Genomic DNA, 13412 nt, shown 5'->3' with positions numbered 1-13412 from the left:
AATTGCATCACACATCGCAATAAGTACATTATGATATATTTTCTTGTATAGTCCTACTGAAATAGACAGAAGCATATTCCTCAGTGCTTTCCCCGAACTCTATTTTATCTGTTAGCATTAGATGGATCTCCACGCCAAACGCGCCCAAAGCAAGACCTAGACATAGTGTTTCTTAGGGAAAACTTCAAAAAACTCCCCTGTGGTTTCGCACTGTCTCACTTTAGTACCCTGTGGTTTAAAGTGTATCAATTTGGCCCTCTGTGGTTTCGTTTTTATCTTTTTATTATCAATTTTATTATTTTTTTTTTAAATCAGTGACAAAGTTAAAATTAAAAGATACTAAAGTAAATATTTGATAAATTTAGGTGGGTATCTGAAGATTTTTGTATATAATTTAAAAAAATATTAAGAAAAAAAGCTGCCGAAAAGATAAAAACAAAACCACAGGAGGGCAAATTGATACAGTTTAAACCGCATGCTACTAAAGTGAGAAAGTGCGAAACCACATGGGGTTTTTTGAAGTTTTCCCTATTTCTTATTACTCTCCCTCAATTAATGGGCTGGCATATTGGGCTGGTGCAATGGGCTAACAAAATTTTTGTGGGCCGAGTTAATAAAATCCAAAATGCGGCGATTAATGTTTGATCATTGAATAAATTCGGCCCACGTTGGGCTCACAAATTTGGCTTGGTAAAAAGCTTGTTTTATTTGCTCATTTGACGAGTTGAATTTTAACCGGTGTCGAACTTTTAAATTTGAAATTTGAATTGAAACTGACCAATGTTGATTCCATCCAATTCCGGTGGCTGCTAGAGTTGGAGTCGAGATCGAATGCGCCGGTGATTAGATTTGCTCGGGCCGAGCTCGAGCTTGGCTTATCGTGCTCAAATCCGATCTGCTACGTGGCGCAGTTATAGATGTCTAATGCTTTGTTTGGGATTGTATGATTCATATGTTTGATTACTAGAATAATAGTTTTTCTAAAAAAAAAGCATTTTTAATTTATACCTAATTTTATTTTCAAAAAAAAAAAATTGCACTTTTCCCGCAATCCAAACACTCCAAAGGCAACAAAATAGAGTATTTAGTATTTTGTTTCACCGAAAGTGAAAGAGAGTCCAATTATTTTTTATCATACTCTTAGTTGCTAGTGTCAAAATTTTTAATAAAATAAATAAAAAAGACGCGATGATTATAGTTGTAACGTCATTATTGATGTCTTCTAATCAAACAGATAACAATAATTTTTTTTGACTTTATTTTAGTTTGGAGTAAATGGAAGGGTGGAATTTGAGTTTCATCACTTTCGGTGTTTATTTTGATGTAAATCAAAAAAAATAATATAACTTAAGTTACGTTGGACCTTTACTTCGCTTACTTTTGACTTCCCCTCCAGTGTATCCAATTCAAGCTCCGCCGCACTCAACCGTCTTTAAAAAATTAATTAAATATTAAAATCTATTGTAAAGGTTATAATTATCTTCTTTATAATAGGTTAAGATTATTTTTAAATAATATTGGAGAATTTAATTATTTAATATATTAGATTTTGTGAGAGCGAGTAAGTTTATTATCTTTACATCAGGTTATGCTAGATATATAACACACAGAAGTTCCGGTCTAATTCTAATACTCATTTCTTTTGCAGATCACGAATAAGAACAAACCGTAAGTAAGAATCGCATTTATAATTTGGATTTAGAAATCTAAATCATGATAGAAAATACAAACATAATTTTTGTAAAGTTTAACGGTTATATCAAAACATTAGATTTAGTTTTCAGAATATATGAATTATATCAAAAGAAACAAGGAAAAAATAACTATGCTTCAGAAAAACTTCGAACCCGCTACGCTTGATTTACGTTAGATTTAGAGATTCGTGGATCCAAATGCCCTAGAGTTGTTTTCAACCTGAACGAGTAAACAAAGTGGCCTTTCAAGGTTCTAATTAAAACGAGGAGGAATCATTTTGGCGAATAAGAATCAATTTGAGCTTTTTCTTCGGGGCAAATTCGGTAACGACTCCGTGGCCATTTTGTTATTTACATATTCCCATTTCGCCTACTTCCATTTTCATGTTCATTTTAATTGTCATATGCAAAATGTGACATCTTTCTCCATCTATATATTATTCGCGTACATCTAATTAATAATATATATATATATATATATATATATATATATATATATATATATATAATACGTCTTCTGCGCTGTCAAAAGCATGGAGGTCTCAGTGCTTACAAGTTGTTTTCGATGATAGAACATCCGATTCGATAATCGACTCCGTTAAGTATAATCTACGTTATTATAACTATTTAGAAACTAAATTTTATAATTTTTCAACATCGTTTACTAGATGTTCAAAGTGTCTAAAAAACGACTATTTTAATAGCCGATGCGACACATTTATAAGTTCAACAGTGTAAAAGAATCCAAATTATATAAAACTTTAATAGAAAATTTTACTTAACATCAAGAGCAAGAAGAATACTTACGATTTAAAATTTAAATATTTTATCACTATTTTTTATGAGATTTTTATTTTCAATCGTTCATATTGAGGCTACTTGTTTTCTAAGCGAACGAAATTAAAAAATTATGAGATTTGGTTCTAAATAAGATCAATTTAACGAGCCGATCGTCAAATCGGATATTCTATATCAATAATTTATAAATACGAAAACCTTCGTGCTTTTGAAAGGCCAGGAGTCTATTTATCTATCTATATATATCTATATGTGTGTGTGTGTGTGTAATTTTTTTGGTCAGTTTTAGGCTTCAAACTCACTACTAGAATATAAAGTCTTAATCACTTCAATCACTAAGTAGGTGTTGCGTGTATCATCTCATCACAAGGTGGGCTCCACTGAACACTACCTTCTCTCCTTTTTTTTTTTTTTTTTAAATCCCTTTTTTGAATTGTGGGCTCCATTGAATTCTCAAAGTCCTATAAAATATAAGCATATGTATACAGTTTAAGAAGTGGGGGTATATATGCAAGCATGGAGCTAAAACTCCTAATTTGAACTAAAAGTTGCTTCTTAGTTCATTGTTGATTCAGAGCTCTCCACATCCTTTATTGAGGTAATTAATCTCAAAATTGTTTTAACAGCATAAAAATATGTTCATGTATTACCTTTTTTTTTCTCTCACTATAGTGCTGTACATATCAAACTAATCATTCTCTGATATTATTTTGCTAATTTCTAGGCCTTATATGTGAAATTGGATTTTTGGTCTTTTTCTTGGTAATGTGATACACATGGAATTGTTTCTTCCAACTTTAATTAATCACCCTATGTGCATGTTTCTAAAAAAAAGAGAGCCATAACTTTAGTATCTACACAACAAAATATTGCAGTGTAAGATATATCTCAAGTTAATATTTCATTTCACCTTCTTAGTCATTAATTTAGTGTTTCTTTTTTCTTTCTCTTTTGTTTTAAACCCCCCTTCTTAGATTAGCCTCTGCTTCTTTTGATGGCAAATGGAGTTGCTGATTCTTCTTCAAGGAGGAGACGATCGCAAATGCGAGGGCAAATAAAAGCCAAGATTTTTAGAATGCTTTTCAAATCGGTCGTAACGTTTGCTTCAAAGGCAGTAAAAAGAGAAGGAAGAAAATAAGACGACAAAAAAGAATTGTTCTATTTCATTTCTCACAATTATTAATGTAAGCTTCATTTCAAATGCTAGCTATTTTTTCGGAATGAACCTCTTGGAAATGTGATGTTGTACATTGAAAAATGATGGCATTTAGATTATTACCTTGTTAACATGATACTTGACTACAGCTAGAGATTAAGAATGCTCGTAATGTGATCTTTCTGTGGCACCGCAATACCTATATAAAAGAATAAGAAAACGTAATAATTTACCGTCTGTGTTAGCAGCACAGCAAGTGATTCTGTCCCGGCGAAAAATATTTGGACGGTTTGGATGGGTTTCCTTTGTTTTATTCACATATTTGATTTTATATTATGTTATATTTCTTGTTAATTCATGCCAAAGAGGAGCAAGCATAACAAAGGTTGGCATACAATCTCTAGTTGCAGAATCTACAAAGCTTTATATTTTATCATCTTCATGAGAATTGAATTTTATTTTATTTAAAGTTGGTTTCTGCTACCTACTTATATTTGATTTTATTCCTGTTTCCTTCTGATGGAAAATGACAAGTTAGTTAGCTTGGCAGTAACATCAGTAGCACATGTCACATGTGGGCAAGAGAAACAAAGGATACTGCAATATGCTGACAAACAGTTTAAGATTTGGTAAAAATGTAAGAAACTAAATTGAACTTTAGCTTGGGCTACTTGTAAATGACACTATCTAATCTTTCTTTTACTTTAAAGTTATTTAATGCTTCTTAGAAATTACCGCCAACATTCTATCTAGTTCTTTTTACCGTTCAATTAATAAGTTACAGAATTTCCTACTTCATAATCAGATGGTTGGATTTAAAGCATGATATGCATACAGAACGGATGGAGGCATGGTATGCTTTCATCAAAGCTAATTCGAAGTGAGAAAATTTTCACTCTTTTTTCAAACATTTTGCCTCTGCTCAGCATACAGCTCGAATTGAATAAATGAATGTCTCCCATGTAAGCACACAGTAAACATCTGACGAAAAATTCAGAACTTTTTTTAATGGTTTGCTGCCATGTGAGCTAGACCCATGCATAGAATAGAAAATAACAACAAAAACTACTGCGAGGGCAAAGTTTCTGATTTTGAAGGAGACCATTTGATAGATCACAATAAATGTATGGGACAACTAATGTGGGATCAAGTGCTACACAAAAGTACAAAATAGCCTGCAATCTCTACTTTTCGCAGCGATTCTGGTCTCGTCCTATTAACGCCTGGAGTTTGCAGGCTCTTCGCAGACTCGCAACGGAGAAAAATTCTGTGTATTGTTACTGATCGGACCATCCGTTACGAACTCGTAGAATTCATCTGCACCACCAGCAAATGAAAATGAAATAAGCTCCACCTTGAGATAAATTCTGTGTACCGGATCTGATTTCTTTTATCGGGCGTAAGCGGTGTATAAGATTATTACCAATCAACATTCTAATAATCTGATTATTTTGAAACTGATTTTACAGATTTTATATGATTGAACATACATACATTCATACTGTAGCATTTATGCATTTCAGGGTTCATTCAATTGATTGGACCATTTAAGTATTTGGGATGGGCCAAATTCGGATCGTGTGAAAAAATTTAAAATATTTCTTTTCTGATTCCCAATAAAAATATCTAATCCCAAAAGTCATGGGCCGCACAATATGAGACAGAGCCCATAAGTAGCCCACATGTGCGTTCCACGTGGGGCTCCACTAATTTTTATTTAATTTTTAAAATTGAGTGTTTTATGTCGATTAAATTAATTCTTTCGTTCAAATTCCCTAGTAATTTTATATAGTTTAATTATTTTAATTATTTACAAAAAAATTACACCTAATAATGGGTTTTAGCTAATATAGCAATTATATAGATTTAGTAAAATTGAAGTTACCAAGTCTAACAACTCAAATAAAAAAAAAGGGTAAACTTTAAATACCATCCTTGCGGTTTCGCACTTTCTCACTTTAGTACCATATGGTTTAAAATATATTAATTTATTATCCTATGATTTCTTTTTTTTTTTTCGCCAGCACTTTCGTTAACTTTTCGTTAAATTATATACAAAAAATTTCATATACTCTATCTATAGTTTATCGAATATTCACTTTAGTACTTTTTAGTTTTAACTTTATCACTGATTTAACGAAAAAAAATAGTGAAGAGAATAACAAAAAGAGAAAAATAAAATTACAGCGTACGAAAGTGATACACTTTAAATCATAGAATACTAAAGTAAAAAAATGCAAAACTATATAGATGGTATCTAAAATTTTTTCAAAAAGAATTAAAAGCTAAAACAAGCCTCAATCATTAAAAAAAAAAAAAGAGTTAATAAGGATATATTTTAAAATAATCCGGATATATTTTTATTAAAAAATAAATAATTTAATAAAATTGCCGTAGCAATGAGTCCATTGAATGAGTTCCGGTGTGGGCCCCACCAACGACAACACCACTTTGCTTCGCCGCGCTCGTCGAAGGTACGGTACGAAATTGTACCACATAGAAAGTTATTATTAATTATTAATTAACATTAACATACCCCTCTTAAATAAACTATTTACATGTATTAGTCTCTCCCAGAGGAATTAAACAAAGAAGAAACCGAATAAATAAATAAATAAATAATAAACTGCTTAAATATTCACCAAAAGCTTTAAATTTTGCACAAGCTCTCTTATCTACAGTGAAAAACTAAAATAAGCTTTTAAAGAAATTACGTTCCTTATACATGTTTTACCGACACATAAAAAAGAAAAACTACTGAGAATAAACAAATATAAACAACAAGGTTCGACGCGTAATTCAACATTTTTCTTTGACCTTTTGAGCCATAAACTTTCTTAATATCAATAAATTCTTAAAGTTTGAATTTCCAAAATACGACTTTATCAACCATGACCAGAAGCTGGTCTAAAACAACAACAACAACAAAAATTAAAACGTTAGTGAAAGCGATAGAACAAGAAATATTCAAGTTTTTGTTCAAACAATCACACACTAATGAGAATATTTTTTTAATGCTTCACATTTATAGATCATGAATTTACTAAAGGACAAGAATAAAATAACGCACAGGATTATTAAAGATTATGCCAAACTTTAAAATGATTAAAGAACACCAATAATACTATTTCACAACCCTTTTTTTTGAAGGGAAAAAAAAAAAAAGTAAAACATTTGAGAGGTAAATTGCATATTGGTCCCCAATCAATTAGATTGGGAATAGAAATGCCTAAAGAATTTACCACACAAGTAAAATTATCCTGCACACATTTGAGTAGTTCTAAAGTATGTTACATACCAATAACACAGTAACTACACATGAGGCTAAGATTTGCAATATAGAACATAAAGTTAGGGACCTAACTATAAACATCCGAATGTCGAGGATCAAACAAAAACAGTGCTAATCGGTTGAGGACCCAGGTGCAATTTTCCCACACTATCAGACACATTAAAGTCATGGAGAAGATCAGAAGACACAAAGGTTTAAGAAAAATTTCAATCAACATTACCTTTTTAAACAAGTAAATAATAACTAGTTCTCGTCGACAGCGTCATACAAATGATCAACATATTAATCATAAGTCACTCACAAAATTTTGCATCGTCGTGAAAAAAAAAAATCACATTAGTCATGAATGATTTATAAAGCTGTTCATCATCATTTTAATTTCTTTTTTTTTTTTTTTTGATAGAGTAGTAGCAAACTAGCTGTTTTGTTCATTTTTTTTAGAAATGAATCCGACTAAAAATATAAAGCAACTAGACTTCGCAACTGAGCTTCAAACTTGGGATCTTGAACACCAACCATCAAACTCTCGGTCAACTGCACTAGGCACAGTTGGTTAAGCCTTTTAATTTTCATAGATTGAAAATTGCGAGAGATACAAAGCATACACCATCTCAATGTTCCTAAGCCTCAAATATTGAGAACTTACAAAATTGCTAAGTAAGGTTTCTAAGTCATGAGGTTTCGCGGAATATCTATCTATGAGAGAAATATATGTACATATACATATATATAAAAAAACTCCTATAGGATAATTAAAAAAAATCCAAATAAAAAAACAGTTTGCTCCATTTTGGGATAACAGAACTGGCATATATTATATAACATATAGAAAGAGAATGTAGATGGACAGGGTCTTTATCTTAACGGGTCAATTTATTTGGCGATAAAATATATGGATAATCCCTGAACTACCCCAATATAATGATTTGGTCCGTGCACTTAAAATGAACTTTGACATATATCACACTTTGTTCCTAATAGTCAAAACGATCTAATTTCTCTTATAAGATAACCATTTTACCCCATCATTAGTAAAATGTTTCGCTTATTTCCATTTTTTATTTGAACGGAAAAAAAAATGTCATTCTACAAAAAAGTCAAATTATTTCTAACAATTAGGGTAAAAGTTCAAGCGCTAAAGTGTTAAAAGTTAAAAAACGGTGACCATGTCATAATATTGGTTTAGTACAGGACTTCCATACATTTTATCTTTCTTATCAATCCCAATAAGCAACCATAGCTGCTTAGACAGGAAGAAGTTGACTTAGAAAAAACCCTTGTGCCACAAAGGTTCACAATGCTTAAGTTTCAAAACCATAGAGTGCTTCTAAACATTATCTAATAACTAGTCATCAAAACCACCTTCTTTCTCTTTGAACATACCATAGTTGAATCAGTTTCTCTTCCCTACAGACACCATGAGCTTCAATCTACACTTAACTGTTCATGCGATTGAACAACTCCCTCGGAAGAAATTAAAGGAGCTCAACATCAGCAGTTTAAATCTGAGGATCCAATGGATCGGAGACGGGAAAAAACATGGCTTTTTTGGTAAAAGGTTCAAGAGGAGTCACACCTTGAAGCAACAAATCCAAGATAATGGCATTGTTCAGTGGAACGAAGAGTTCGAGCAGGTTGTCAACCTCAAAAGGGACAATTCTGAGAGTTTCAGAAGTTGGAACATCAATCTACAAGTTCGAGTAAGTCAATTATGTATAGTTTTTATGAGAATTGAGATGATATTCATTCTTACTTTAGTATTGAATTAAGATTATTTTCTTTGTATTTTTAAATATCGATCAGGGAATGGATCAGAGAATGAAAGGTAAAGAACTGATTTTTGTCGAGGCCAAGATAGATATTACTGAGTATTTTCCAGCAGATAGTGGGATGAACTTGAGAATTCCAGTCAATTTCAAGATTGGAGATTGTTCTTCCGTGGCTATTCTTCAGGTAATTTCAACATATATATATACACACACACAATCCATATTTCCTCCTTGTTTTTCATTTTTGCAAATTTAAACAGGTGAAGCTGCAAACAACTGAGATCCGCTCAGAAAAAAGAAGTGTGTTCTATTTGGCACGAACGTTTACTTTACGATCCTTCTCATTGAATCAACGACACTTAAATACTGAGAATCCAAGAAGAAATCAGAGAGGCAGCACAAGCAGTGGACATGCTCTCTTTGCTACTAGATTTAATAATAATCAATCTTTCATGGATTCATCATCAGATGATGAGCCTGAGTTCGATTATAAAAAGTTGAAAATGACCAATATCTTACTCAACGATCAATTTGCTTGTGATATTGAAGAATTAAAGGATGGAAGAGAGATGAATCACCAAAAATCACCTGTCAACTACAAACAAGAAACTCCCCTTTTGAGGTTTTTTTCTTGGAATGAAGCAAGACTTGGCTTCAAAAACAGCTTCAAAAAGATCAATATTTCTGGGGGAGTTCCACTCTTGAATAAAGCATGCAGTGAACTCGGTGGCGATGATATCGATGTCGAGAGGCGATGTTTAGGGTACTCAAAGAGAACTAAAGTACACCCTGAGGAAAAGGCGAAAGAAATAGGGTTTGAAGATGAAGATCAATTTGAGATTGGAAAGTGGGAAAAGAAGAGTGTTTTAAGCAGAAATGGTGAGATGGAGCTTTCTACCGATACATTTTTCGCGTCAATTGATCAAAGAAGTGAGAAAGCCGATGGTGGGAGTGCATGCACGGTTCTCGCAGTAATCATTGCCGATTGGATGCATAGAAACCCAAATTCTCTTCCATTAAGATGCCAGTTCGATCAACAAATTCGTGAGGGGTCTTCAGAATGGAGAAAACTTTGTGACGATGATAATTATAAAGAAAACTTCTCCGACCGGCATTTCGATCTCAATACAATAATAGAGGCAAGAATAAGACCGATAATTGAAATCGTGGATAATTCCTTCATTGGTTTCTTCAGGTTAGATGATATTGAATACCTTCAAGCAGTGAGGTCTTTTGACAGCATATGGAATGAGCTTTTACACAACAATGAATTCGAAGAAAGGGTATATATCACTAGTTGGAATGATCACTTTTTTGTTTTAAAGATGGAAAAAAGTGCTATTTATTTGATCGACACACTTGGGGAGAGATTATATGAAGGTTGCAACCAAGCATACATATTGAAGTTCAGTGAAGCGAGCGTGATCTATAGAAAGAAACATACTTCTGGCTCTCGAAAAGGAGAATCCAATGGTGAAACAAATGATGTGGAAAGCCGAGGGCTAAACGAAGAAAATGGTTCTCCTGTCGAGATCATTTGCGAAGGGATGGCGTGCTGTAAAGAGTATATCAAGGGGTTTTTAGCAGCTATTCCATTGAGAGGACTCCAAGAAGACATCAGAAAAGGGTTTAAAGAAGAAAATACTATGCATAAAAGGCTACAGATTGAGTTCCATTATATGGCTCCTTGCACTGATAAATCATCAGCAGGGTTATAAGAGAAAAGATGTTTTCTTGTAAATAAAATTGAAAACAATTTTTGTATATAGATCAGAGTGCTTATCGAGATGAAATAAATCGAAAAAAAAAAACACATACCCTTTTGAAAGTGTTAAATATTAAACAACTTTCTTTAGCTGCAATAATGTTTAGTGTTTACCCTTCCTTTTTGCTTCAGTGATTGCATTCTTCTCAGGAAAACAACATGAAATCAATCTAAAAAATTTCTCTCTTTAAACAAATTCTTGGCAGATGTCACAAATCAAACACTTTATTATAAATACTAGCAAGTGTAGATGAGCTAGTAAGCTATAATTCCTGAACAAGCTGGGTAACTGGTTTAAAATAGTTCCAATACGAGTTATGGGTCCGTGAAACATGCACCTCATGAAACGTAGCTTCTAATCTTCAATCAGGAAAACCACCCCGTCTTCTTTTCGGAAATTGTGAGTCGTGTGATCCACCGCCTGCAGCAAAGATAAGAAGAACAGAAAACAAGAAACTAGCTGAGAGATCAATCTACGGGGAAAAAAAAAGAAGAAGTAAATGAATGTCAGTAATCAATTCTTAAGTTTGCCGAAATGTAATCAGAAAGCATGCATCAGAGGATTCTGTTTAAACATAAAAGTCAAAGATCTTAGCTGACAGATGTTGGAATTAACAGCAGAAAAAACTTGCACAACATCTAAAAAATTTTAAGAGCGAGCAAACATTTTGCTCGTACGTACTAAAGGGGAAAAGAAAAACTGCGAAGCTCACATTAGTGTTGCTTAGCTCCAGGTTATAAAAATCCATTTCCGTCAACTTAAACAGTGGGCCGGCATGCCAGGTCCCAGCATTAAGCTTGAGAAACTTGGGACCCGCAACTCGGAAAACGCGTACTTCGTCGGGATGCGGCGGTTTATAATAATGGCCGCAAGATGATTTCACGAGCCCATTTTCATCCTCATTCTCGACATTTATCGGATCGACTATCGAGGGCTTCGCGACTCCAAGGTACCATTCTCCGCCACCGACAGAACCGAGGCACTGAGTCACACTCGCGTGATGGGTGATCGTCGAGAACCGCAGTTTCCGATCTCTCAGATTCATGATATAGAACCTGTTGAGGACGAAAACAACAAAAGTTGTAACGAAACATAAAAAATCGCTACTCCTCGCCGTTACAAATATTTTACGAGGTCGAGCTCAAAGCATGTTCAAGATTACACAATCCTGATAAAGTGATAGGTAAAATTAGAACAAACGATAGAAAAAAGAAGCAGGGTTTAGCTGATCATGGAGCAAACAATGATAAGAATCTAAGAAGGTTTATTGCAATTTGGTCCACATATATATATATCGGACATTAATCCATGCTTCTTTTTTCTATCGTTTGTTCTAATTTTACCTATCACTTTATCAGGATTGTGTAATCTTGAACATGCTTTGAGCTCGACCTCGTAAAATATTTGTAACGGCGAGGAGTAGCGATNCAAAATTGTGATAGTCCATACATTTTACTAATAAAATAAGCTAAAAAAACAAATTGATTTGATCACACAAAGAGCGCACGCAATTTCTCTGATGAATCAGAAGCTTGTGGTGTAGAGATCGATCGATCGACCTGGGGATTCCACGGCTGAGATCTAATTGGGCGTCGCGGGGGCCGAACTCGCCGTCGGGGGAGGCGGAGACGACCTGGCCGAAGTCGGCGAAGCTCGACGCGGTCGCGTCGACGGCTTTTAGACTCACGATCTTCGGCGCCGACTTCGTCGACTCGACGGACGACGAATCCATCTCAAGCGCAAGTGTGAGGAAAAAAAAAAAAACAAAACAAAACAATTAGAAGTCGGCGGCGACTGTGAAGTGAGAGGCTAAGTTTTGCGTTAGAAGTCGGCGCCGAGTTAGAGGGAGATGTGTGGGAAACTGGAGAGCACCTTTTTTGGTCGCGTGGAAGAAGAAGAGAAGACGCGGAGATGTGGAGAGAAGCTACTGCTGCTGCTCACCGCGATCATTTATTTTTGTTCGGAGCTTTTTCGAAGGAGAAAAAGGGAGATGGATGGGTAGTGGCCAAAAGGATAATTAAGCAAGTGCATGCGCTTTTTACTTTGAAATTTTTTGGTAAAAAAATTACATTATCTGGTTTGTTAAATTAAAATTTTGTAAATAAATTTAGTAATTTTTTATATATTATTCGTATAATTAAATTTTAATTGTAATTTATTTGATTAAAATTACCTAATTTTTAACAGGTAAATTAGAAGAGGGGACATAGACTATGTAGTTGAGGAGTCTCCATTGGGCCTAGCTTTTAGAGGCCCGGCCCGGAACAGAAGCAAAATGGGCTCTCTGGCATGTAAAAAGCCGGGCCGGACTCAAGCCCGGGCTACAAAGTCTCCGTGCTAATTTGCTATAATAATTTTTTGGGTGAATTGTATACAGGTTCTTGCAAATATAGTGAATAACAGATATATTCCTATAAAGTTCAACTTTCATAAGTAATAAGTTATTCCTGTAAATATTCTAATATTTTTAGATATGTCTTTGCCGTTAGAATCCGTTAGAAAAGCTTAGTTAACCATAGATTAAGTACTTTATCCGGATTAATTTTTGATATTTTTACCTATCTTATATTATACTGTTATAACTTTTGAAAGGATATATTTGTGATGGCAAAATTGAAAATGTAAACAGTTCTCTTACGGTAACAAACCAAAGAGACGTATCTGAAAACATTAGTACTTTTGCAGCAATAACTTATGAAAGTTGAAACAAAAATATATTTGTAATTTACTACATTTGCGGGGACCTGCATGCAATTAATCCTAATTTTTTCGCCTTTTTTGTGCAAAAAATCATGGCCCGGTTAAGGGTAGTTTTTTAAACTTCTTCCTGAAAGAACCATTGCATATTTATTACATGGATTTTGTCCTTTTATATGTTCTCTAGTTAGTGATTCTCGTATCTTTGCATGATATTTACCACTCGTGTAAATAATGAGT

At 33.7% G+C, this 13412-nt stretch overlaps 3 protein-coding genes across 4 annotated transcripts; 2 read left to right on the top strand and 1 right to left on the bottom strand.

Moving 5' to 3' along the window:
* On the top strand, positions 8287-8989 carry LOC109718428. Its single transcript, XM_020244674.1, has 3 exons — positions 8287-8640; positions 8744-8870; positions 8970-8989. The coding sequence occupies exons 1-3, from the start codon at positions 8359-8361 to the stop codon at positions 8987-8989; spliced, it is 429 nt and encodes a 142-aa protein (XP_020100263.1). The 5' UTR covers positions 8287-8358.
* LOC109718427 lies at positions 8896-10427 on the top strand. Its single transcript, XM_020244673.1, has one exon. The coding sequence runs from the start codon at positions 9162-9164 to the stop codon at positions 10425-10427; it is 1266 nt and encodes a 421-aa protein (XP_020100262.1). The 5' UTR covers positions 8896-9161.
* LOC109718889 lies at positions 9977-12486 on the bottom strand. 2 transcript variants are annotated; one of them, XM_020245357.1, is made up of 5 exons: positions 12348-12486; positions 12035-12207; positions 11188-11530; positions 10813-10895; positions 9977-10264 (listed from the first exon to the last, which is right to left on the bottom strand). In XM_020245357.1, the coding sequence occupies exons 1-4, from the start codon at positions 12423-12425 to the stop codon at positions 10830-10832; spliced, it is 660 nt and encodes a 219-aa protein (XP_020100946.1). In that variant the 5' UTR covers positions 12426-12486; the 3' UTR covers positions 9977-10264; positions 10813-10829. The 2 variants fall into 2 exon arrangements, with proteins under 2 accessions (XP_020100946.1, XP_020100945.1); XM_020245356.1 differs by lacking the exon at positions 9977-10264 and having other exon boundaries at positions 10541-10895.

Source organism: Ananas comosus, linkage group 12 (genome assembly GCF_001540865.1).
Source record: "Ananas comosus cultivar F153 linkage group 12, ASM154086v1, whole genome shotgun sequence".
NCBI classification, from domain to species: Eukaryota; Viridiplantae; Streptophyta; class Magnoliopsida; order Poales; family Bromeliaceae; genus Ananas; species Ananas comosus.
The sequence above is the reverse complement of the archived record's forward strand: the minus strand, read 5'-3'. Positions and strand labels throughout refer to the sequence as shown.